This window comes from Argiope bruennichi, chromosome X2 (genome assembly GCF_947563725.1).
Source record: "Argiope bruennichi chromosome X2, qqArgBrue1.1, whole genome shotgun sequence".
Taxonomy (NCBI): Eukaryota; Metazoa; Arthropoda; class Arachnida; order Araneae; family Araneidae; genus Argiope; species Argiope bruennichi.
The window spans coordinates 69,605,442-69,628,525 of NC_079163.1; the positions used below are offsets into that span (position 1 = coordinate 69,605,442).

The 23,084-nt window shown below is 27.6% G+C and overlaps 1 protein-coding gene across 2 annotated transcripts in view; it reads left to right on the top strand.

Annotated features, from left to right (window-relative positions):
* The first annotated feature begins 283 nt into the window (after window positions 1-283).
* LOC129960073 (mitoferrin-1-like) overlaps window positions 284-23,084 on the top strand; it is a 30,756-nt gene continuing 7,955 nt past the window's right edge. Inside the window, exons 1-3 of one of the 2 annotated variants that reach the window (XR_008783516.1) lie at window positions 284-576; window positions 12,817-13,042; window positions 17,570-17,626. Coding sequence is in view for 1 of the 2 variants with exons in the window: in XM_056073156.1 (XP_055929131.1) it covers window positions 460-576; window positions 12,817-13,042; window positions 17,570-17,626 (400 nt within the window). In the remaining variant the exon portion in view is untranslated. The remainder of the gene's footprint in view (window positions 577-12,816; window positions 13,043-17,569; window positions 17,627-23,084) is intronic. The other variant, XM_056073156.1, reaches the window with a different exon arrangement.

Below are 23,084 nucleotides of genomic sequence, written 5' to 3' on the forward strand. Positions count from 1 at the left end.
AGATAAAAAAGAAATGACGATTTTTTTTCTTTGCATTTAATAAATTTAAAATACTTTACATACACTTTATTAGACTTTAAAAAATTAAAAGTGTGGTTGAAATAATTGTTGTTTGTAGTAGATATTTAGAAATAAAAATAAGAAATATTTTTTATTTGAAAAGATATGGCATAATCTCGAATTCAAGCTACTGCAACTGGTCCATGTGCTGTTTCTATTCAAGACTTTTTTGTTTGTAACCATAACTGCTTGAAAATGCATTGCGTAATTTTTAATCAATTGGAATATCGTGGAGCAATTGCGCCGCCTTCACTGTGAAGTGTCCCTTTTTTTATCTGCTCTTAGAGATGGAAGTCATACCGATTCTTGTCGTGAAACTCAAGGCATGCTTATGTTCATTAATTTATAATGTTTTTTGAATTTTTATTTTGACACCTTGAAATTAAACAGTAAGCAGACATGGACTTTGACGATTATGAAACTTTACCGACAAATTCCACAGCGACTCACATGGTTGCAGGATCATTCGCTGGAATAATGGAACATTGTCTGATGTATCCTGTGGATTCCGTGAAGGTGAGTTTCTTGGCAGTGATACTATATATTGATATAATGTGTTTAATTTGCGTGTGAATGTTTTATCTTGTGAAATTATTCAACGCGTTCATCAAATGAAAGTTTAAAAATTAATTCCTTGCCCTCGATTATGGTAAGATTGGTGTGTAATGTAATATTTGTATACTTAAGTTAAATTTTTTATTTGAAATGATGCTTTATTATTATGAAATTAAATGTATTCGCTCCTCGATATCATAAAAAATATTAACTGTACCTGTTCTTTTGAAGTCTTACAAATGTGATTTGTGCTACAGACCTAAAGTTATTGTATTTGGAAATTTTTTTTATTTTATATAATATCGAAAAACTGTTTTAGAATTCTTTTGTTAGTTTGAATAAATTTTGTATCACGGTATGGCACTTTTTAGATTTATTTTTGTTTTATAGAGAATACCTGTGTTGTAGAATATCTTTATTACAGCAATGTATTCAAGGAAGTCTCTTTTTTTTCTCCAACTTTGTTTAATATCGATGTTACTGATATCCCTGAAGCTCTGGACTAGCATTCAGTAATTTTTGCTGATTATAATGCAATTTTACCAAACATAAACATCCACAAAACCTCATTTAGATATTTTAAAATGTTTTTTCTAAAGCTTCAATTCATCGATTGGGAGATTAAAGTTTACCTATTGAATTGTCTGTCTCTTATTCAATAAAAGTCTCCTATAATTTCTCTTGCAATATTTGGCCAACCTGTTCCCTTTGTATTATCCAAGTACAAATACTTAGATTTAATTCTTGATAAAAAATTATCATTTGTTACTGATATTAAACACACCCTCGACGAGGCTCCGAAAACAAAGGGTAACAGGCGACTGCCATATGATGCTCATGTGCATCATAGCTACTATGTAATATTATAATTAACCATCTAATTAGATGACCTTTTCTTGACTATGGTTAAAAGATAGCAAGAAAGAGGTAATCTTGTTGGATAGATAGTCCAAATTTCTAGTGTGCAAGAGTAAGTTGGCATTAAAGCTTCTGCCTGACTAATAGATTTTCAGACCTACTATGCTGTATGGCTTTCAGTTTGAGGAACAACATCCCTTAAAAATTTTAGGAAATTGCAAGTCTTCCAAAATAGTGAATTAATGTAAACTCTAGATGTTTCTTGCTATTGCTTCAGAAAATTGTACACAATGATCTCAAAATTGAACCTGTTTTGAACCATATGAGGAAACTTTCTAAATAGTTACCTTAAATTCACAACTAATTGTTATCCTTACCAGTTTATTGGCGATTATGACCACTAGTATAAGACTTGGAATTATATTTATTATATGTAATTTTATTATATGTAATAAGTTTCCTGTTGTCGAAACGTACCAGTTTCTAAACACAATTGATGCAAATTTTAATCCAGTTTTTAATCAAAATTATGTTCATTTAGATAGTCTTTCAAGTTGCTAGTTTGTATTTTGCTTAGAATTCTACAATTCATAATTGTGACTAATTCTGAAACTTTTTACTCTGGCCCATTTCTCTTACTTAATTGGTACTAACAAGGTTTATGGTATAGAATCTTCTTAAATTCCATACCACACAAATAATTTCTTGAAATCGTTGATTCTTATGTTAAAACATTCAACTACTCAAAATTTTATGCTTTAATGAGTGAATATCCCTCCTTGACATAAACATCAATTTAAATTTGGAGATACATCTTGGCACTTAGTGCCTCTGGAACTCTGATAGGAACTTGTTCTTTACCTTTTACCCCGTAATCTTTATAAAATTGGCAAATACTGGCTGATATTTGTTAAGTCAAGACTTTGTAAAATGACTTGGACTAAATGGCTTTTTAGTTATGGCTTTGTAGGTATATAACAAATGAATGCTGGAAAAAAGTCTTATATGGACTCATTCTATATAGAATCTTTTGAAATATGTTTGACAAATAATTCTTTTTAAATACAAATTTCTCTTTTGTGTACATTGACATTGTATCATAATATGTTAAATATTAAAAACCGACTCCTACATTAGGTACAAGTAAACTGATTTTAGGTTTGACTCGATCTTTGTTTAGTTTTACTTGAAGAATTTGAACTAGAATTGAGCCCCAACAACACATGTTCTAGGTATGGTAATTTTTCTTGTTCAAGCATGATATCCATTTTTTCTAGAATTATTCTGTGTATAAAATTGTGTAAGCTAGCTTATTGCACTTTTTGGCCATTATATTTTCATAGAATATGCTGTTCATTTCAAGATTCTGGGATTAACACTTTTGCATAATTTAGTTTGCATATGGATGATGTCTAGGAAGACGAATGGATTTCTATAATTCTTTGTTAAACCTTAACCTTCGCTTCTGCCCTTTTAGTGGCAGATTCTGTATTTTCTTGATATTATGAATAATCTGACTTAACCTTGTTGATAAATGTAAAAAATTCTTTATCTTTTATTGTTCTGATTTTAGTGAAACACGTCTCCTGAAGTATGCACAAAAGCACAGATGATTTACATATCTGAGAATTGACAGTACTTGTAATTATGCTTTTCTAATATTTATGTGAAATAATTCTTTTTTAAAGAATACTACCTGGAAACAATTTTTTGAATATTGCATATATGTTCTAAGTGTTTTTTAAATGGTCTATTTGATGCTAAGCTAAAAACTGCCATCTAAAATGTTGTAATTTTTAAAAACCCTCCTTGAATTGTTTTTCTGTATCTCAACTTTTAAATATTGATTTTTCTTGATTTCCACAACTGCAAGAGCTTTTGGTTTTTATGGTGTAATTTTTTTTTTTTTTTGCATTATATTAATTCTAAAATGCTTATACATAAATAAAGTAATGAAATATTTTCCAATATGTTTTTTTAAATGGGTTTTACTGATGAATAATTCATGTGCTTGTGTATTAATGAGCTTGTGAATTTCTAATTTAGCACCAACTGTCACATCTGTTTTTTGAATAAAGGTTAAATTTGGTGCTTATATTATATTGGTAAAAGTTTGGAAAAAAGCCCATTAATTAGTTTCCAAAATAAGGGATTGCAATATCAAATAAGGTTGAGGTGAAAAATATTAAATTTTTAAAAGTTCACAGCATTACTTTCATTGAGATTTGTTGGTACTTTTGTTTTCAATAAGAAAATTTTTTTAATCTTTATTTTGAGCAGCTCATTAAAGTCTCTAAAATGTAAATTCTTATTTTTTTTTATAAAAATTATATCCTTAACTTGTTTTCTGACCTGGAATCATGATAAAATTAGATAAAGCATTTTGTGACTCTTTTTAATTGTTTTCCTTCTTGGGAAAAATGGAATTTTATAATTATCTTTATTTAATATTTTGTAATAGCTTGAGAATTAAAAAATAAAAATAGTAAATGAAACAAGCTTTTAATTTTTAGTTATTTGTTAGATTTTCATTGATCTTTTTAATTATAATTTTCTTTACATCTCTTGCTTATTAATACTGATTTTTAAAGAACTGAAAGTTTTAGCATATCTATCTATGATGCAACCTATAGTTTAGCTCTGGAATGTAACAAATATAATTTCAAGAATCTATCGTAAGTAATATAAAGTGACTAAATAATATTGAGTACAGAGAATTAAAAGATAATGATTATCAGAAACTGAGGTTGAGCTGAATATAATTTGTAAAGAAACATAGTAGCATTGTAGAAAGGGTCTCTATTCTAAAATTAACTTGACTCTGCAATATAGCTACAGAGCTTTCATTGCACCCATTTAATTAGTTGAGGAATAATCTAAATGTATTTTGCTCTAATTTGTATGGTTAAACAGAATACAGTTTATGGTTTAAATATCAATAACATATATCCTTTATAATAAAAAATGTTTTAATTAAAATTTTATTTTCATAGATTTTGTCTTCTGAGATTTCCTGAATAAAAATTTATCTTGGTGCATTCTGGGAAAAAATCACTTTGAACTGCCTATCAGTATCTTGTGCTTTAGTGTAGTTGCTTTTGTTTTACACAGATGTTATCTTGGTTTTCAAGACCTCTGGTAGTATTGATTTGCTGTTAAGCCAAATCATTCTCTTAAAGCAAAATGACAAAAGATGGTTTTAAGCAGCTGAGTTTTTATCAGTATATAATTATTTTTTTATATGTTTTATTATAACTATCATAAGGGTCTTTCTTACTTATTTTGTCTATATAATATAAAAAATATCTTAGCTTTCTAATTTTTTTAGTAAATATATTTCTTCCTGTTATTTTTCTAATTTATTGACATTGATTACTATAAAGTTAACTTATCGTGGACTATAATTATGAATACAATGTTGAGTAATTTGAGGCATCTCCATTTGTGTCATGTTATTGAAAGTTCTTAACACTGCTTATATAAGGACTTTAAAAATGTTTTTTTTTTCTTCTTTTTTTTTTCCCCTCCCTAGTGCTTATTTTTTCTTTCTGGAAAAAAAAAAAAATCATCACAGAATCATGAAAAATGTGCCCGATTATATAACTGTATTTTCTGTAGGATGTCTAATCTTTCATCTCTCAATGGGTCTCAGTGAATCCAGAAATCTGTGGGGAAAAGTTTTTATTTTATTTTTTATCTGATATTAGGAAAATACTAGTAATTTGGGGGGGGGATATATTTCATTTATTTATCTCTACTTTCACCTCCTTTTGCTTCTTTAGATAGGGAGAAAAAATCATTTTTTTAGGGTTTTAGGCATTCAGGTAAAACATGAGAATTAGTTTTTAAGTGACTTCAGCTCGTTGTGTGCTTTTCTCTCCTATTTTTGTTGATCATTTGTTTGTTATATTTTAACATTATTTAGTAAATCATCTATAGTAAAATTACTTAAATATTTTTAGTGAATGAAATTTTTCTGGAGAAAAAAAAACAACACAAAATAAAAGTAGAGTAGAATGGTCATGGTGCTTGCGAGTCATTTGTTATTCTTACCTAAGATATCAAAAATATATTGATGTCAAATTTTTTGTAACTTTCTTGAATACAAATTAATCAAGCAGAAAGAATTGTAATCATCAAAACTCAAACTTGAGATTTAGCCCTATCTTCATGATACAGAATTCCCCCCAAAAAAACATCTTTGGAATTTTTTCTGTCTGTAAACATGATAAATCAAAAGGGCTTTGAGCTAGATGGACACAATTTTGTATTTTGTCTTTACACTGAGTTTGCAGAATTTTTTCTAATTTTGATTTAAATCCATCTATAGGAAGTTTTTCTCTTTCTCGAAGTGCATGTAAATGCAACTTCAAATCGTAAAGAACTGTATTGCTAAAATTTGGTATTTAGTTTTATCATTTTGAGTATAAATCCATATCAGATTTTGAACCAAGTCTTTTATCTGTCAGTCTGCACATTCATATGCCTCTAAATGTGATAATTAAAAAATGCAAGAACTTGGATAAATGAAATTTTTTAAAGTTATATCATTACAGAAATTATAGCTCTGTTACAAATTTCAGTTTTATTTGGAATCTTCCAAAATACATATGTGATTTCCTTTACTGTATTGTGAAGCATGAAAGGCTGATGTATGGGACTCTGAAAATAAAAATCTGTTTACTTGTTTCTTTAACAGCCTTATCCAATTTTTCTTGTATGTGGGAGGAAAAGCAGCCATAAGACATTTATTGGAGACAATGGGAAAAAGTCTTGGGAGACATTTTTGCTGGTTTTGCATGTATTGTAGAATGTATTAATCCGTTATTTCAGATTTATTGAAGTGATGTTTTGTCTTTTTCTGTATCTTTATATTCATAAATTTGTAAAATGATTGTGTTTTTTAAAGGTTAGAAAGAAAAATTCTCAGGTGAAATTGTTTCTTGAGTAAATAGCAAATACCAGCTTAATTTTTTAATAATGCATCGTGCTTTGTAATTGATAAAGTGAGTGCATGTGTAAGAACGCACAATTTATGGATAGAATTACATTCAGCAAAAGCAATATCCAAGAAAATTGATTAGTTAGGGTGAAAATGGAACATACATACGATTATATAAACATTATTTGTTGTGAAGCAGGATGCAGTTGTGACCAGCAGTGAAGAGACCTTTTAACATTTTAAAATTCTTTTTAATATCCATCGGGAAAGCATAATTATTTACAAGCAGAGACGCGGACAAGACGTCTGCCGCAGCGCAGACAAAAGCCGAAGTGGGGAAGAAGGGCTGAAATAAATTATCCCTCACCTTATATAACCTTAGATTTCGATAGGGAAAATATTTCTTTACAGTGCTAATATATTAATAAGATTCTGATAGGGATTTCTGACGCATGTCAGTCACATGTAAGGGAAACACAGGGATCTTTTAAGAAAGAATGTGCTTACTGGACATTTTTACCCCTTCACACCGAGCGTGTGAAAATATCGGCGTTTAGCTGACTAAGCAATTTTATAAAGCTTCTCTTGAATTAATTAAGTAGAGAAAGTGGAATTTGATCACGAAATAAGAGAACGAACTTACTGTAGGCTAAATTAAGATAAAAGCTTGGAAATTAATTAAATTAAAATTACGAGTTTAAAATATCATTATATATATATATATATATATATATATATATATATATATATATATATATATATATATATATATATATATAATATATATATATATATATAATATAGTCTTGTATCAGAAGATGAGTTTGATGCTGTTTTCATAGAATGCATAGATTTGTATAGAGTATGTAGATGATAATCATCTTCACTTGATTTTAAGAATTTCATTGTCAGTAAAATGAGATTGGTTGAGTTTTTTTTTTTTTTTTCCATCCTTTATTTAAAGAGAATAAATTTACAAATCTGTTGATAGTTTTAAATTATATTCATTCTTTCTTGTGAGTGAACATCTGTTTAACAGGGTATGTAGCATCATGAAAGCTATTTTTGAGCACTTTAAAAGTGTTTAATTTTGAAAAAGGTCCTTAAAAAAAGTGCTTAATTTTCTGGATATGCAAGGAAGACTTTTAGGGGTGGTGTTACGCATATGTATTAAGATAACACTCAATAGCTTTTTCCCATTTCATCTTCAACAATGTGCATTGTTGTTTATTGAAATATTGGGAAGGCTATCCTGAAAGGTATATATACTATGTCGTACTTCTTGCAAATTGAAAAATGTACAAACTTCATCGAAATTAAAAAATGGTGAAACATTTGTTTTTGTTATCCCTGATAAATATACATTTAACCTTTTTATGTGTTAAAGAAAAGTAAGCAGTATTCTTATTTTCCAGACAATGGAAAATAAGAATATGGCAGGATGAATTTGGTGTGCCAAGGATATATATCAAATATAGGAGGAGCTCCTCCAAATAGATTTACTGTGAAGCCTCTTTTGTCCATTACACATTCAATCATTGTCCTTGTCAATATATCTTTTATGAGCAATCACTGGAGAAATTTGTTTAAAGGGATTTTACTTTACTATGCTGAATTTAATTAATTGCTGTGTGTAATTATGTTAGTCAATTGTAAAAAAAATTTGTATGATGAAATTGTAACTCGAAGCCGTAGGTTTTCACCTATCATAATTTCTTTCATGTTTTTTGCATATGTCTTTCTCCATTTAAAGATTTCTATTTGTTTTATTATCAAATACTGACAAATTTTAGTTTATATAAAACTTTTCTAGACCTAGTATTAAATTTTTAAGAAGAAAGAAAATCAAACCTTTATTCTTTAAAGTTCATATTCTATAATTTTGATAAGGATTTTTCATTTTCTTTTTTTCCATCACTTACAGGCATTTTTTCCCCATAAAAATCTTTCTATACATATGGAAGTTTGTCCTGATTGACAGACCAACATATAGCACAAACCATTGAAGTTAGGAACATGAAATTTGGTAGAAAGTTACTTCTTGGGTATTTAAGGTCTACTAAGAACAGATTTTTCAAAATTTTTATTAGAATAAAGAAACAGTAAAAGCAGAATTTTAACGTGTTTCTACCATAAGATCAAAGTTTATTATTGCACCAAAGTTATTTTTACGACATTTAAAAGTAAAGAAAATGACTTTTCAATTATATGAATTTTATTTAAATGAATGAATTTTATTTAAATTTTAGTAATTTTTGAGGATTTAATTTTTGACACAATTTGTAAAGATAATTTTTAAAGTAGTGAAATTTATAATGTCATTGCTTCATCATTGAATCATATTAAAAGTGTTAACATTGTGATTTTAAAAATACTTTCTTTGCTTTAATTTAAAATTCAAAACTTTAAAGCAGTTCACTAAATAAGATTCTTTACTTGTTGAGTGTTTTTTAAATTTTTAATTTTATTATCACGCGCTAGCTTCAAAAAATAATTTTAAAAAATACATTAACTGTCATTTTTTATTTTCATTTTACACCTTAGTGAATTTATTTCCATCATTTATGAAAACATTTTCATAAGTAATGTTTTCATACTGTGAAATCATTTTTATTTTCTCATAAAATATATAATCACATTTATCTAATATTTTAAAGCTGAAGATTTTATTTTTGTATATAGATTGAAAAGCGGGCTTTTATTAAATTTTTGAAATGAGAAGCCTTGAAAAAGCTTTTGTTAAACTAATTTTTTTATTGCCTGAACAATTCTAAACATTATTATTCCTTTCTATTTAAAAAATTTGATCTAAAACACTTAATTAGAACATGTTATTTGTCATTAGTTTTTGGCAGTTTTGTTAATTCTATGATGGTATCCATTCTGGAATACTTTAGCTCTTAGCTTGGTAAGCAAATAAAATGGTCTAAATCACTAACATAAATTTTGGCTAAGGTGCTTAAAAAGTGCTTAATTTTTGCAGTAATTTCTCATGACTTACCCTGTTTAAGGAACATCCAACATTGACTAAAATATTGTGACAAATTTGAATGATAACATGAATATTGTGTTTCACGATATATAGTCTATGAGTGCATAAAGCAATCTCATGTAATTTACTCTGTAAACATTACTAAAGAATTGAGAGTATTATCAACTGCATCTCATTCAAAAAAATATTTATTTTTGGAGGAATAAAGGGCCAAAGAAAATGCTGGCAATGACATAATGGAAATTAGGATCTGATTTCTTGACATTTTAACAGTATCCCTCCTCCCCCAGAAAAGCAAGTTGCTGAAATAGAATATAAAGTTAATGCACTTTGTCAATAACCTAGAGACTTCAATACTTACCAAATCTAATGAGTGTATAAAAAAAACTATTAGTGAGAAAACTGATTGAACTGAAAATGTTTTTGGGGAAAAATAATTTTTAAAGAAAAACACATTTTTATTTACATTTTTAATATTATGATTTTTATTGCCAAGATATGTTTATTTTCACAACTTTTTTTTTTCTTCCTTCAAAGAATTGGAATATTTATGAAGTTTTCTTATTATTAATTGTAGTGTAATAAACTAATTTTACATATGAAATAAAAGTTCTTTAATAAGATTTTTCAAAACAAAATATGCATTAAAAGCTTTTTAAATTTAATTTCAATGTTAGTGAAATATATTCAGTAATTACTAGTGGTATTTTATGTTTATATCTCATGAAATTGGATGCTTAAGTAGTTACCAAATTTATTTCATTTCATTGTAATTTATAGATTTGTAATCAAGAATAATATGTTAATGTTAGTGTTAGTGTTATTTTTCTCTAAAGGTCTTATTTTTTAAGATATTATTTGATTATGCACCTTGATCTAATTTTGGTGGGGGAGGTGAGGGTGAAAATGAAGTAAATATTGTTGACTTAGTAAGCAAATATTTTTGTTGTCTAGCTTATAATCATGCAATAGTAAATAATGCTGCAAGTTATATCCTTTTTGATTATATTTAAGTAAAAATTGGAAATTTTTATTGCATACAAAACCTATTGCTGCTTTATATATATGATTTAATTTTACAATGCAATACAAAGTACTGAGAAAGCATTGGAATGAAGAGTTTGAAAAGTATTAAATTAATAATATAAAAATAAAAATTCCTGAATGATTGCAAACTATAAACATATATCAAGAACAACTGATTTTTATGAATAATCTTAGAGCTATATAGTAATCTTGTAGTTTTTCTTTAAAACTAATTTTGGTCTAAAGTTTACTTCACTAACCTTTAACCGAGACCATGAATGACATGTCTGTTAATGTCCCCCCCCCCTTAAAATACAGTAACTAAACCACATTGTCACTTATATTCATTTCTGTATGGCTGAAAATCAAATTAAGTATACTAAATTAACTTCCACAAGCTTCTGAAGATATAGATATTAGAATAATGCAAACAACTTGCAATTTTTTGTAATGCAAAGCTGCAATTTTTTGTAATTTAAATAAGATCTTTGAAATATCTTCAAAATTTAAGGCATTATTTTCTTATATATATGGGGAAAAAAGAATAAATTGTCATCATCAAAAAATTTGAATTTGAGATATTGAAAACCTTTCTGAATCTTAAATATATTCTTGAAATTATAACTGTGAATATGAAATAACTATAAAAGAAAACACTTCGAGCTAGAGGGATGAAATTTGATATATGGTTTTAAGGTAAAATTTGTAGATTTCTACCAATTTTAAATGAAATTCATTTAAAGAAAGTCTGTCTGGCCTAGTACAAGTGACATACGATAACTATGAGTTAGATAAATGAAATGCATTAAATGAATGAGATTAAATACAAAGATTTTGCATCTAAAGGCATAGGTTTATATCAAATTTTGGACTAAATCCATCAAGAGTTTGACCTTTTTTTTTGTCTGTAATTTCACTTGCATATCAGCAAGCATGCAAAATTAATTGAAAAATGTGACAACTTAGATTTTTTAAAAAATATATATCACATTAGATTTCATTTCTGAATTTGTTCTGTGTTAAGTTTTGGCTTGAATTGTTTGGAAAAAGTTGTCTAAAATAGTCAACATACTTAACTGTATTACATAGCAGAAAATTTCATGGGCGGGATTATGAAAAAAATCTGGACACTCATTGTGGTCATATCCTTGCCTAAAATTCATACTTTTTATGTAAAAAAGAGGGAGGATAACAGTTTTATTGAAGAGTCTACGAGAAAATTTTGTTAAGACAATTCCTGCTGATTCACTGAATTCAGAAGTATTTTTATGTAAATATTCTTATTTTTTTAAAAAAAGAATTGTGAAATTATATTCTGCATCAGTTTTACTGATTTGCTTGAATAATTGGTTGCTGGGAATGTTAAAAAAAATTTCCAAATATTTAAACCCTGAAGATCTAGAATAAAACTACAGTAAATATTTTAGTTATTTTATCAGTATTTTTAGATGGCATTTGTTTGTGTATTTTATTTAAATGCAATTCGTATACAGAAGGAATAAAATATTTACGAGTGTATAATATCTTCATAAAGTATGAAAAAAAAATTGTTCTTCTTTTAATGCAATGTAGCTCAAAATGGATTTTATGATAGTAAAATTTAGGATGGTAGGGAAAAGTTTTGAAATTTGGCAGAATCTGTATTTCTAATCATTGTTCTTGTTGCTTATAAAACTTCCTGTGAAATTTCAAATAATTTAAATTTAAAAAGTGTTTCTTTAATTTTATTAAAATAACTGTTACTGTCTTGCATAGTTGAAATGTAAGAATTAAATGAGAACATTAATTCCTTTTCTTTTTATTAACACTGTAACTATTTGGAAATTCCTGAAGAAAAGATTTAATTTTTTTTGGGCATCTTTCCCAAAATTTTTTGACAGTTATAATAATTTTTTAAAAGAATATTGAGATTCTTTATTTTTCAAGCGTGTGATGTTTTATTCTTTTAACTTCCTAAAAACTGCTAAATAAAATTTTTAAAAAAATTCTGAAATTACATTTTTTTTTTACCTTAGATTGACACATTTTTTATTCCAAAAATTATTGTACGTTTATTAGGCCTGTATTAAGAGCATAAAAGGAAAACTTATTAAGTTTTAGAATCTTGTTAATTATGGCCTTCTAATTTTGGTTGTGCTATGAGGTTTAGTTAACAGTTTGTTTTGTATGTATAAAAATATTTTTGTCTAAAATCCTTTAACATTATTGGATTTATGCATATTTTTAAGTCTTTTTCGTAATTGGTAGCAGAGTTGAACTTTAGTTATGTTTGTTTATATTGATGTTTTATTAATGAGATATAAATGTATGTTATAATCTGGTCAAAGGATTCTCTTTTTTATATATCTTAATATAAGTACATTCTATGAATATGTTATTTTAGACACGTATGCAGAGCTTGAGACCCCATCCAAAAGCAAAATATCGTAATATTCCTGAAGCTTTCTCAAAAATGGTGCGTCATGAAGGTTTGTTTCGTCCTGTTCGAGGGATATCTGCTGTAATGATAGCAGCTGGACCTGCTCATGCATTGCATTTTTCATGCTATGAAAAAATGAAGAGAATTCTTAGCGGCACAGAAAATGGTGTGGGTAGTCCAATTGCTCAAGGCAAGTTTTAGTTGATTTTAAAGAATAATAAAACTATAATATAGTCTTCTTAAATAGTTATTATAACATGTTGTTGCCCCTGCACATTTTTATCCAGGAAACTTGAAAATACAGATCTTACTATGGGATTTTAATATTAAATAATAGGGAAGTTACTTTATCTTATTAATATTAATCTTGATTTATAATGTAGATTATAAATCAACACTCTTAAATTTTTTACCTTCATTTTACAATCTGCACTTTGAAGTACCAGTAGCTTTATTTCATCCATATTAATCTGTGATTTTGTTTACAAATTTATTTTCTTAAATTTATAATTGCAAATTTGTTTAGAAGTACACTACTGGTCAAAAGTATTGCATGTCTGAGAAATTTCAGGTTTTTTTCAAGAATAAGCCCACCAAAAGCAATATTTTTTCATTTAAAATTATATTTAATTAGTCTAAAGGCAAGATATAATTAAGTTATTGAACAAAAAAAAGTTATTTAATTTCAAAAAGAATAAAATGCAAACAAAATGTGCAGGTTATCAGTGTTGGAATCCATTTTGGTTCTCTGGAATAATATGAAGTAAAAAAAAAAAAAAAAAAAAAAAAAAAGTTGAAGTTCTTTTGATGATAAAAGATAAAAAGATTTCAAGTTAACTGAAAAGCATTTAATATTTGGTTGGGATGCCTTTAGCTTCGATCACAGCAGCCACTCTGTTAGGCATGGAATTCACAAGGTTTAGCAACACTTCCTTCGGTATTCATTTTCAACGCTTCTTCTTTCGGTAACACAAATTTCAGATTTTATCTTTCGCCATTAATTTTCGTTTAAGTAATTCTGCAGTATTTTTGATATTGCAAGTACTTTTTTTATAAATTCATTTTATTGTTCAATTAATCATTCATATTTTATATCTCAGTTTTATGTTTGGGACAGTTTATTATTTTATGAAGTTCAGTATTTTTTGTTACTAGCCTGTATAATGTCTGATGTAATGGTATGCTTTTTCAGCTAAGATTTTAAAATTATTTTGCTGTTATGCACATTTCTTTACAAGTGATCTTTTAATGAACCTTTTTACAGTTTAATTTCAGCACTAAAGCTTATTTTTCATTATTAGCAGATTTCAGTAAAGTATTTAAATTTAATGTCTTGTAATTAGTTTTTTTATGAAGCTTGTAAATTAATTTTTTAAGTTAAATTTAATATTCTCTATTTTTTATTAAAATATTTTAGTGGCTAAAATGAATTTCATTTTCATATTCTAAAAAAATCTATATTGGGATCTTTTTAGACACTTTTATTTTAAATGATACTAGTATAGAATAGTTATATATTAGCCTGTAATAATTTTTCATGAACAAATATAAAAATGAGGAGATAGAAAACATTGCCCTTTAATAGCTGTTTCTGCTAAATGTATGGAACCTCTGAAAATGACAAGTTTTATTACAAAGCATGGGTCCTTCATATCTCAAAATGGCACACAATTTTACATTTGAAATATTTTTTTAAATAGTGTTGAAAAATTGAATGATTTCAATTATTTTTCTTTGCTTGTAATTTATGAGATTCTATATATTTTTATGTGTAGAATTCTTTTAACTTTCATATCAGCAGCAGCAATATGTCAAAGTATGATTGCATATACAATAAAAAGTAAAACTTCAGAAAAAATTCCAGGGTTGAACCCAGAATTTGCAGAAGTACTACTATGTATGTTCTCTTGGTACATATGAAATCTGACATGAGTATTAATGCCATCCTACTGCTTTGGTACAGAGGGAGATAAGATGTCTTCATCTGACCACCATTCAGTTCTGGGATGCAAATAATACTAAATTCAAATACTGTTTTTCACTTCACTATTTTACTAACACCATAACTGACCTAGGTATCAAACAATCATGAGCTGTCTCAGTTACTCAGCTGATGTTCCTTTTAAAATGAATAATAATCAAATTTATTTGAATATATGATAAACAGCTAAAAGCAACTACAGGATTTTGGAGAGGAAAAAAAATTCTCCAATCATTTTGATGACATCTTTGCTGATTAACAAGGATTTTATCATTTGGGTCTCAGGCGATTTATAATCGGAAAATGTTGTAGTAAATGTCTTCCAGGTTATGCATTTTGTGAAAAGTGATTTTGAAACATTTAGTTTTCATCTTTAAATATGAGCTGTTTAAAATAAGGAATAATAGCATTCTATCTGGTTGTTTCCATCTCTTTAGTAAAAAGATATGTAATTATGGTAATTATTTTAAAATAAATGAGTAATTTTTTTTTTTTTGTAAGAATGATCATTTTACTTTTTTTTTTATGAAAGTATAGGGAATAAATGTTTTATATAAGTTGCAGGGGTGTTTGTGCTCCGGGGAAACCCCGGAATTCCGGGGATTTTGAACTTCGATCCCCGGAAATTCCGGGGATCGTCGTTCAAAAGGAAGTAGGAATAATAATGAATTATTTATTTTGATCTGGGTAATTTTGTTTGCTTTTAAAGCAGAAAACGCAAGGTCAGTGTGTGTGGTGAAAACTTTTCCTTTCTTTCTCCAAAGACAGTGATAATGCGTGAAAAGGGGGAAAAACTTCTTTTTTGTTCTTTCCTTATTGCGAGTTATGACTCATTCCCCCGGTTCTCGGACATTCTCTTCTGGATTCTTTTCGGCAAGTAGGCGCGGCAGAAAAAAAAGGGGGAGACTTCGTTCGACCAGATGTGCGATAACGTGACTCTGGGTTCAAAGGTCTTATCTCTCCTGGCGTGGCGCCAATAAGTAGAGAAGGGGGATTTTTCGCCGTATTAGCTATTTATCATTGATCGCTTCGGAACTTTTTTTTCTTCGCTGTGTAAAATTTTCGTTTCATTTATTGATGCACGTGTAAATTTTTCGTTTCGCTTATTGAAATATTTTTTTATTTATGTACGCAAGAGAATTTCATTTAGAAATTTCAGCATATGAAACAGAAATTACCCCTTAAAAATTCATATCTAATTAGTTTTACAGCATTAGATCCAGAGCTAAGAGGTAAAACCAGTACAATATTAGCTTTTGAAAAATTATCATCTTTTATGTCCCATATTTTTAGTGATAATGAAAAGTCAAAAGTAGAAGCTGAAATAAGGTTATACCAGAGTGATATTGATATCACCAAAGAAATGCTCTACACATCTGATGAAAGTGGAAATCAAGTCAAGTGTACAATTGATAAATATTGGTCTAAAGTTTTTAATTTAAAAGATGATTTCACAAATGATTATATCCTACATTGGCTAAATTGGTCAAAGCCTGCCTTAGCTGCTTCCATGGCCCATTAGTGGAAAGTGCATTCAACTTAATGGATACACTTGTCACTGACTATAGAACCTCTCTTAAGATTGATTCCCTAGATGCAGTGCAGACTATTAAATATGATTTAATGGCTTCTAAAGAAAACTCATGTGAAAAATATGGCTCAAAAAATCCAATGACTGATCCAATTCACAAAGATCTCTTACTGAATATGAACAGAAGTTGGAAAACATATCAAGAGGACTTAAAAACAATGTATTTCAGATGAGTCACCTATAAAAGTCTCTGAAAAACCTTCTACATTAGCAGAAAAGCAAACTGCTTCTACCTCTGCATGTGCAGTTCTCGAGGAAATTTCTTCAACTGTAAATGAGGAAAATAAAAGTCAACCTTCCTGCAATTATGAAGTTCACCACAAAAGAAAGACAAGCCCACAAACATCAGAAAATAAAAAAAAAAGCAGCAGAAATTAGATAATTTTTTTTAAAAGAATTAATTCAGGTAATTTAAAAGATTTGCATAAAATGTAGTAGTTTATATGTTTGAAAATTTATGGTTATTAATTTTGCAAAAAAAGTAATTCATTGAACTTTTATAATTAGGTCATTCAATAATTCATAATTGTAATTTTTCATTTCTCCCCCCCCCCCCTTCTCGAAACTCCAAAATGCCGGTAGTAAGTCCGTAAAAGTTTCAGGGGATTTTTTGGGGTCCCACAAACACCCCTGAAGTTGTCTAAAAATTTGCTGTTATGTTCTTATAATTTATTGGGCAGGGAAGTTGCATTTCAAAATTTCATTCTTCATATTTCAAAAGTGGCAAAAGATTTTTGCATATCAAAGAGTCAGTTCCTTCTATGTATTATTATATGAAATGATTGTTGGTTATGTTGATGTTCATAAGATACATTAATATGTGTTCAATAATCTTTGAAATGTGTGGGAGATTTTAATATTAAATATTTTCTACTGATGAGCATCAGTACAGTTTAAAATAATGCTCCCTGATTCAAGATTTAAGTTAAAAAGCAGTACATCTGATATATAGAAACAAGATATACTCTGTATATTTTATTTTATTTAGAAACATTTTAGGAATAACATAATACTGTATAGTTTTTAATATTGATACATATTAATTGAAATGAAAGGTTTTAACATTTCTCATTAATTTGTATATTTCTGCATCTTTTCATTTTTAAATTCCTATATAACATTTGTTTTGTTTCTCTAAAATATAGGAATGGCTGGTGCATTATCTACAATCCTTCATGATGCAGTTATGAATCCAGCTGAAGGTAATTTTACATGGTTTATTTATAAATCTAAATAAGCATAATTAGGAGCTTTGCAGACTTCCTATTGTATTTTATGTTAAAATAAAACAAACTTTAACATGCTTCAGAAAAATCTTGGGAACTTTGCAATTTGTATATATTCTTATCTGTTGCAAATTCATTGCAAATTTTGTCTTTTGTTAATATATTTGTCTCATTCAAATAATTACAGTGGCAAAATCAATTATCATACATCAAACTTTTCTGAATTTCAGAATTCTAGGGTTTTCCCATTATAAAGAGTATCTATATATTGAATAAAATTGTTTTGTGTTATACAAAATTAATACATTTATATAATACTTAAATCTATTACTGTCAAAAAGTAAGTTTGATTTCTTTCATAGGAAATATAAAACTAGAAAAAAAATTCTATTCTTATTGTAATAAAAATCCTTGGAAGTTATTTATGAAAGAGCGATAAACATTTACCAGTGAATACTGTAACTTGAATCAAGATTTTTATTTTAAATACACTTTAACTTTAGATTTTGTATTATTAGTATGACCTCTGAATTGAAATTATTTGTCAAAATAAAATTAATCTTATTAAAAATATATGAAAAATGCAAATGTGGCTAAAAAATTTGACATGCAACAAATACAATATCAGTAGCCTTGAAAGCTTGTTGTAATTGGTATATTTAAAATTCATTTTTTTTATAGTTTAATTCTATAATGCTAAAAAAGTAGTGATTCTTTCTGACAAGAAAATGATAAAAAATTTTCGATATTCGTTTTTATATGTTGAAATACCTATATTTAATTTTTTAATCCAGCTAGAGGTGTCGATGTACGTAATTTTTTTGCTATTAAATTTACCAGTATTTGTGAAATTTTATTTTGCCTGGAGCAAATCCTCTTATTGATTGATCTACAGTTAGCTCAAAGTGTTACTCTTTGGCCAAAAGTTGATCATTTTCCCGGATATCTTTTCTCTTCCAGTTTACCCTAAATGGTGAATTCAGTTATCAAATTCCAAAGCAAAATCTCTCCACTCCATGTATACGTATACTAACTTTACTCAAACTATAGATTTTGAATATGTAATAAATGCATAATTTAAAGGATAAATGTTTCTCAGAAGTTTCTCTTTCTTCTATTCCCACGAAATTTTTCTTTTATTTGAAAAAAGTATTATTTATTCATCCTGAATGTTTTTTTGTACGTTGATGATCTCACATTATTTGTTCATAGGAAAGTTAGTAATACTTGGCAGATTATTTATTGCATAGCTTTACTTTATAAAAATTTAAAAAACAAACTATGAAGTAGATTTCTTTTGGATTTTGAAATCTAGATAGTAGGTAGCTTATTCATTGATATTTATGACAAAACAAAGGACTTCAATTTGAAGGTTAATAGATTCAGAGTTTTGTCATTCATTATTTCGGTTCATTCTCAATGAATTATTCCATATGCCTTGTATTAAACCTATTAACATGCATTCACAACAGGATAATAATTTATTTTGGTACTCTTAAATTTTTTCAAACTTAATTTTTAATTATTTTTTTATGTTCAGTAATCTGTGAAGAAACGTAGCAATCCTTAAAGACTCTTTAATTGCTTGAATCATTCTCCCCCCTCCCCCCACTTTCATTCCGAGTAATTGAACAATGGAAGTTTTAGGTAGATTCCTATAGGAAGACTACCTATTGCAATGGTTCTCATGACAAGATTTCGGGAAAATTCTTTCAGTTCTTCACCGGTCATGGTTCCTAGAATCTAAAGCCACCTGTCCTTCAAAAGTTTATATAATATGCATATAACACTTTGACCATGTTATATTGTGAACAGGTTAATTAGAGTAATTTTGTGTGGAGTCTAACTTCCTTGGAATATGTTAGAAATGCAAAAATCTTCGATGTGTTCGTAAATGTTCCATCTAGCTCAAAGATGGTGGAAATGGTGGGGATTGAAATTTTTATTTCATTGTTACTTTCTTAATTTTGAAGATAGAAAAATAAATCTAATTAAACAAATTAGCGCCTCATTAAGATGAATAACTTTTGTATTAAAGCTTTTCAATATCTGAAATATTGTGAATATCGTTGGGAACTAAAAACATGATTTCCATGGCCTGATTTTGACAGTTTCTAACATTAACAATTTTATGTTGCTAGATAATAATTTAGATGTAATGGTATCTACCTTTGCCTTCCAGCTTGCCAAGAGGAATTTTTTTGTGTGTGTGTCTTAAAATTTTTCTTGGGTACAAGTTTTATATACAAATCTGTGCATTTTTCTTTTTTTTTTTTTTGCTTAGGATTACTCCATTTCTTATGACATTTTTTTAGGGAGATGAGGATGAACCATTTTTTAATAATTCATTGTTACGTAGCACTCCCTTTTTTTTCTAATGAGCAATATTCCTAAATTCTTTCCGAGGTTTCTTCTGTATTCGTTTTTATTTCATTTAATTATTTTGATGTGTTTATTTTAAATATCTCTGCTAATAATGGAGATGAATGTGTGTTGGTACAGTACAGGCCAGACCGTTTGATCTAAATTTACGAAACGTGGCACATGTAAACTTTGGAGAAGGAAATTGTATACCTCAGAGCGATTTTAGATTTCAATTAGAATTTTAATTAAAAGTTTCGTAATTCGTAACTTTCGTAAGATTCAACTTATTTTTTCATGTTGAAAGGATTTCAATTTAAGATATGCTTTTAATAAATTTTAAACTTTGTTGAACTTTAACTTCAAGTTTTAAAAAATTTCATCATTGCTTGATTATAAGTGTCTATTTTTAAATACTGTTTTCCCTGTGGATGATGGAATATATTTATATATATTTGTAATATATATATAAGGAAAATGCATAGCACAATAAACAGAATGTTATAGGGCTTTTAAATTTGGATTAGTTATGTGTATATTAAAATTTGGAGTGTAAAAATATTTTTCTAAGGAGGCCATTAAGACATAGTTAAACGCAATATATAATTGAAATGTTTAATTTGCCATTATGAATGTGTAAAGAATTTTTTCAGTTATCAAGTGGCAAGAAGATAATTTTAGAATTGCAGTTTATTTTTCCTCTGGAGAGCAGGATTTATACAAGGGGATGATAAATGCATCCGTTCTCACCTGGGACAACAGAAAAAGTATGAGAATGTTTCCCCTGAGCATTTTTACTTAGAAATTCGTATAGGGATTGCTGTGACGCATGTCTTTTCAGGAAAAGTTATCTTGGGTACATTTTGAAGATATCTGTGTGCGTTAGATTTTTATCCCTGCTCTAGTCTTCATTTTTTTAAAGCAATTTTGTAGTCATCAATTTTTTTTTAAATGGTTAAATCATGAAATCTTGGTTACTTCTGGAAGATATGCTGTATGCATTACGGATTTTTATCTCCCCTCTAGCTTTGTGAGAACTGTAGTATTCAATTTTCTTAAAGTTCTTGTGAGAATGAAATAAAATGGGATTTGGATCTGGAAATTAGAGAAAATTATAAGTAACATGGGCTAATTTAAGATAAAAAATTGGAATTTAACTAGCACTTAAATTAGATTTAAGATATCATTGCATATATGTGATGTAAATAAGAAAATATTATTTAAAAAAATAATTCGATTTCTCATGTGCATATAACTTCTATCAATATTCATAGGTTACGAGATTTCATTAACAATAAATTTGTTTAAAAATCAAGTAATTGTCTTCCCTCTCATCCATCTGTCCCTTCAGTGTGTGAATAAATCTTGCTGACTGTAATTACCATGAGCAATTATGAAATCTTTTACTTTTGTTTTTTAATACGAGTTTGCTTACAGTAAATGTAAATAATTTTTTCCAGGTAGAATATTGCTTTATGTACTGATATTCTAATTTTTCTTCATTGAGGACACATGCTTTCCAAACTAATATTAAAAAAAAAAAAAAAAAAAAAAAAAAAAAATTAATAACTGTTTGCTCCATTCTTTATTTTAAATAACTTTAACTTTCTGTATTCATGCCATTCATTCTTTATTAAAAATAAATATTCTAGTTTTGAAACTTAGTTTTGTAGTATTTTGACATGGGGAAAAAAAAAAAAGAAAAAAGATTAAATCACTTGTTACTGTGTATATGCTTCAGTCTGTTGCAATTCAACAAAATATATGAAGAGTATAGTGAGATGTGAAAATTGCATACTGAAGTAATTTCGCACTTTTTTTTTCAAGTTTGGAGGGAATGTGTAACAAGAAGTTTTTGAACAATTTTGATTTAAATAAATATTAAGAAAAAAATATTAAGTGCTAATAATAAATGCTGTAACAAACCGAAAAATGAAAAAAATTTTAAAAACGGTCAACATTTGCTTTTTAAAACGATTTTTAGGACTATTGTGGGAGTATAAAATATCTATTTAAATTTCTTTTTCTCTCGTTTAAATTTCCAATAATTCATGTCTTGCTATACGGCAACCTGAAAGTGAAAGTGTTTACTTTGATACACATATCAGATTTTCAGAACTAAACACTTTGAAACATCTAGCATAGTATCGTAATTTTCTCAATTATATTCATAGCCTAGTGTTTTAAGATTGTAAAATTGTGAATTTAAATAGAGAAATGAGCATAAAGAAGAATGTTTATAGAACGAATATAGTTGGAACTGGAACGAAAGAACTAATGTAAATAATTATCACATTACTAATTAATGCTTCTTTATTAGCTCTGCTTTTCCAGTGTAATTGAGAAAAAGGTTATAGTTGAAGAAACTGTATCTTATTTAAAGTGATGAATGCACATCAGATAAAAGTTTAAAAGTTTGTTAGTTTTTGTACTCTGTGTAGATAATGTATATCATGTAAAAATGGGAATGTGATTCAAAATTTTGAAAACTATGATGCTATATGATTGCTTACTGATTAATTTGAATTCATAGTGATAAATAAGGAGATTTGTGGTGTTATAAAATATACAGCTGTAGTTTCAGCTTACCTTAGGATGTCTCAACTCTCCTTAAAGCAAAAATATTTTCGGTTTCATATCTCGACTCAACATAAGGTATTGCTGGGTTATCTAATCATCTTAAATGTTTGTATTATTTAATATCATTGATATTTCTTTTGTATTAATGTGTGTTAGACGAAACATGTTTTTTAATATTATTGACGGTTAAGTTTGACATTTTAACAAAGTTCATATATATTATTGTATCGTCTCCATACACTGTTTTTAATAATTGTAGATTTTGATTTAATAGCATTAGCAATTGTTATATTCTGATACCAACTATTCTGGTTTCGAAATTTGAAAGAGCAAGGCTTGTCCTAAATTGTAATATTAATTGCAAATGATATAGAAACAGTAATTCATAATTTTTTAAATAAGTGCATTTAATTAGAAATAAAATGCTTAAGGAAATTATTTGTTTCATTTGAATGCTAATTTTAATTAAGTTTTAAGTTTTGCATTTCATTTG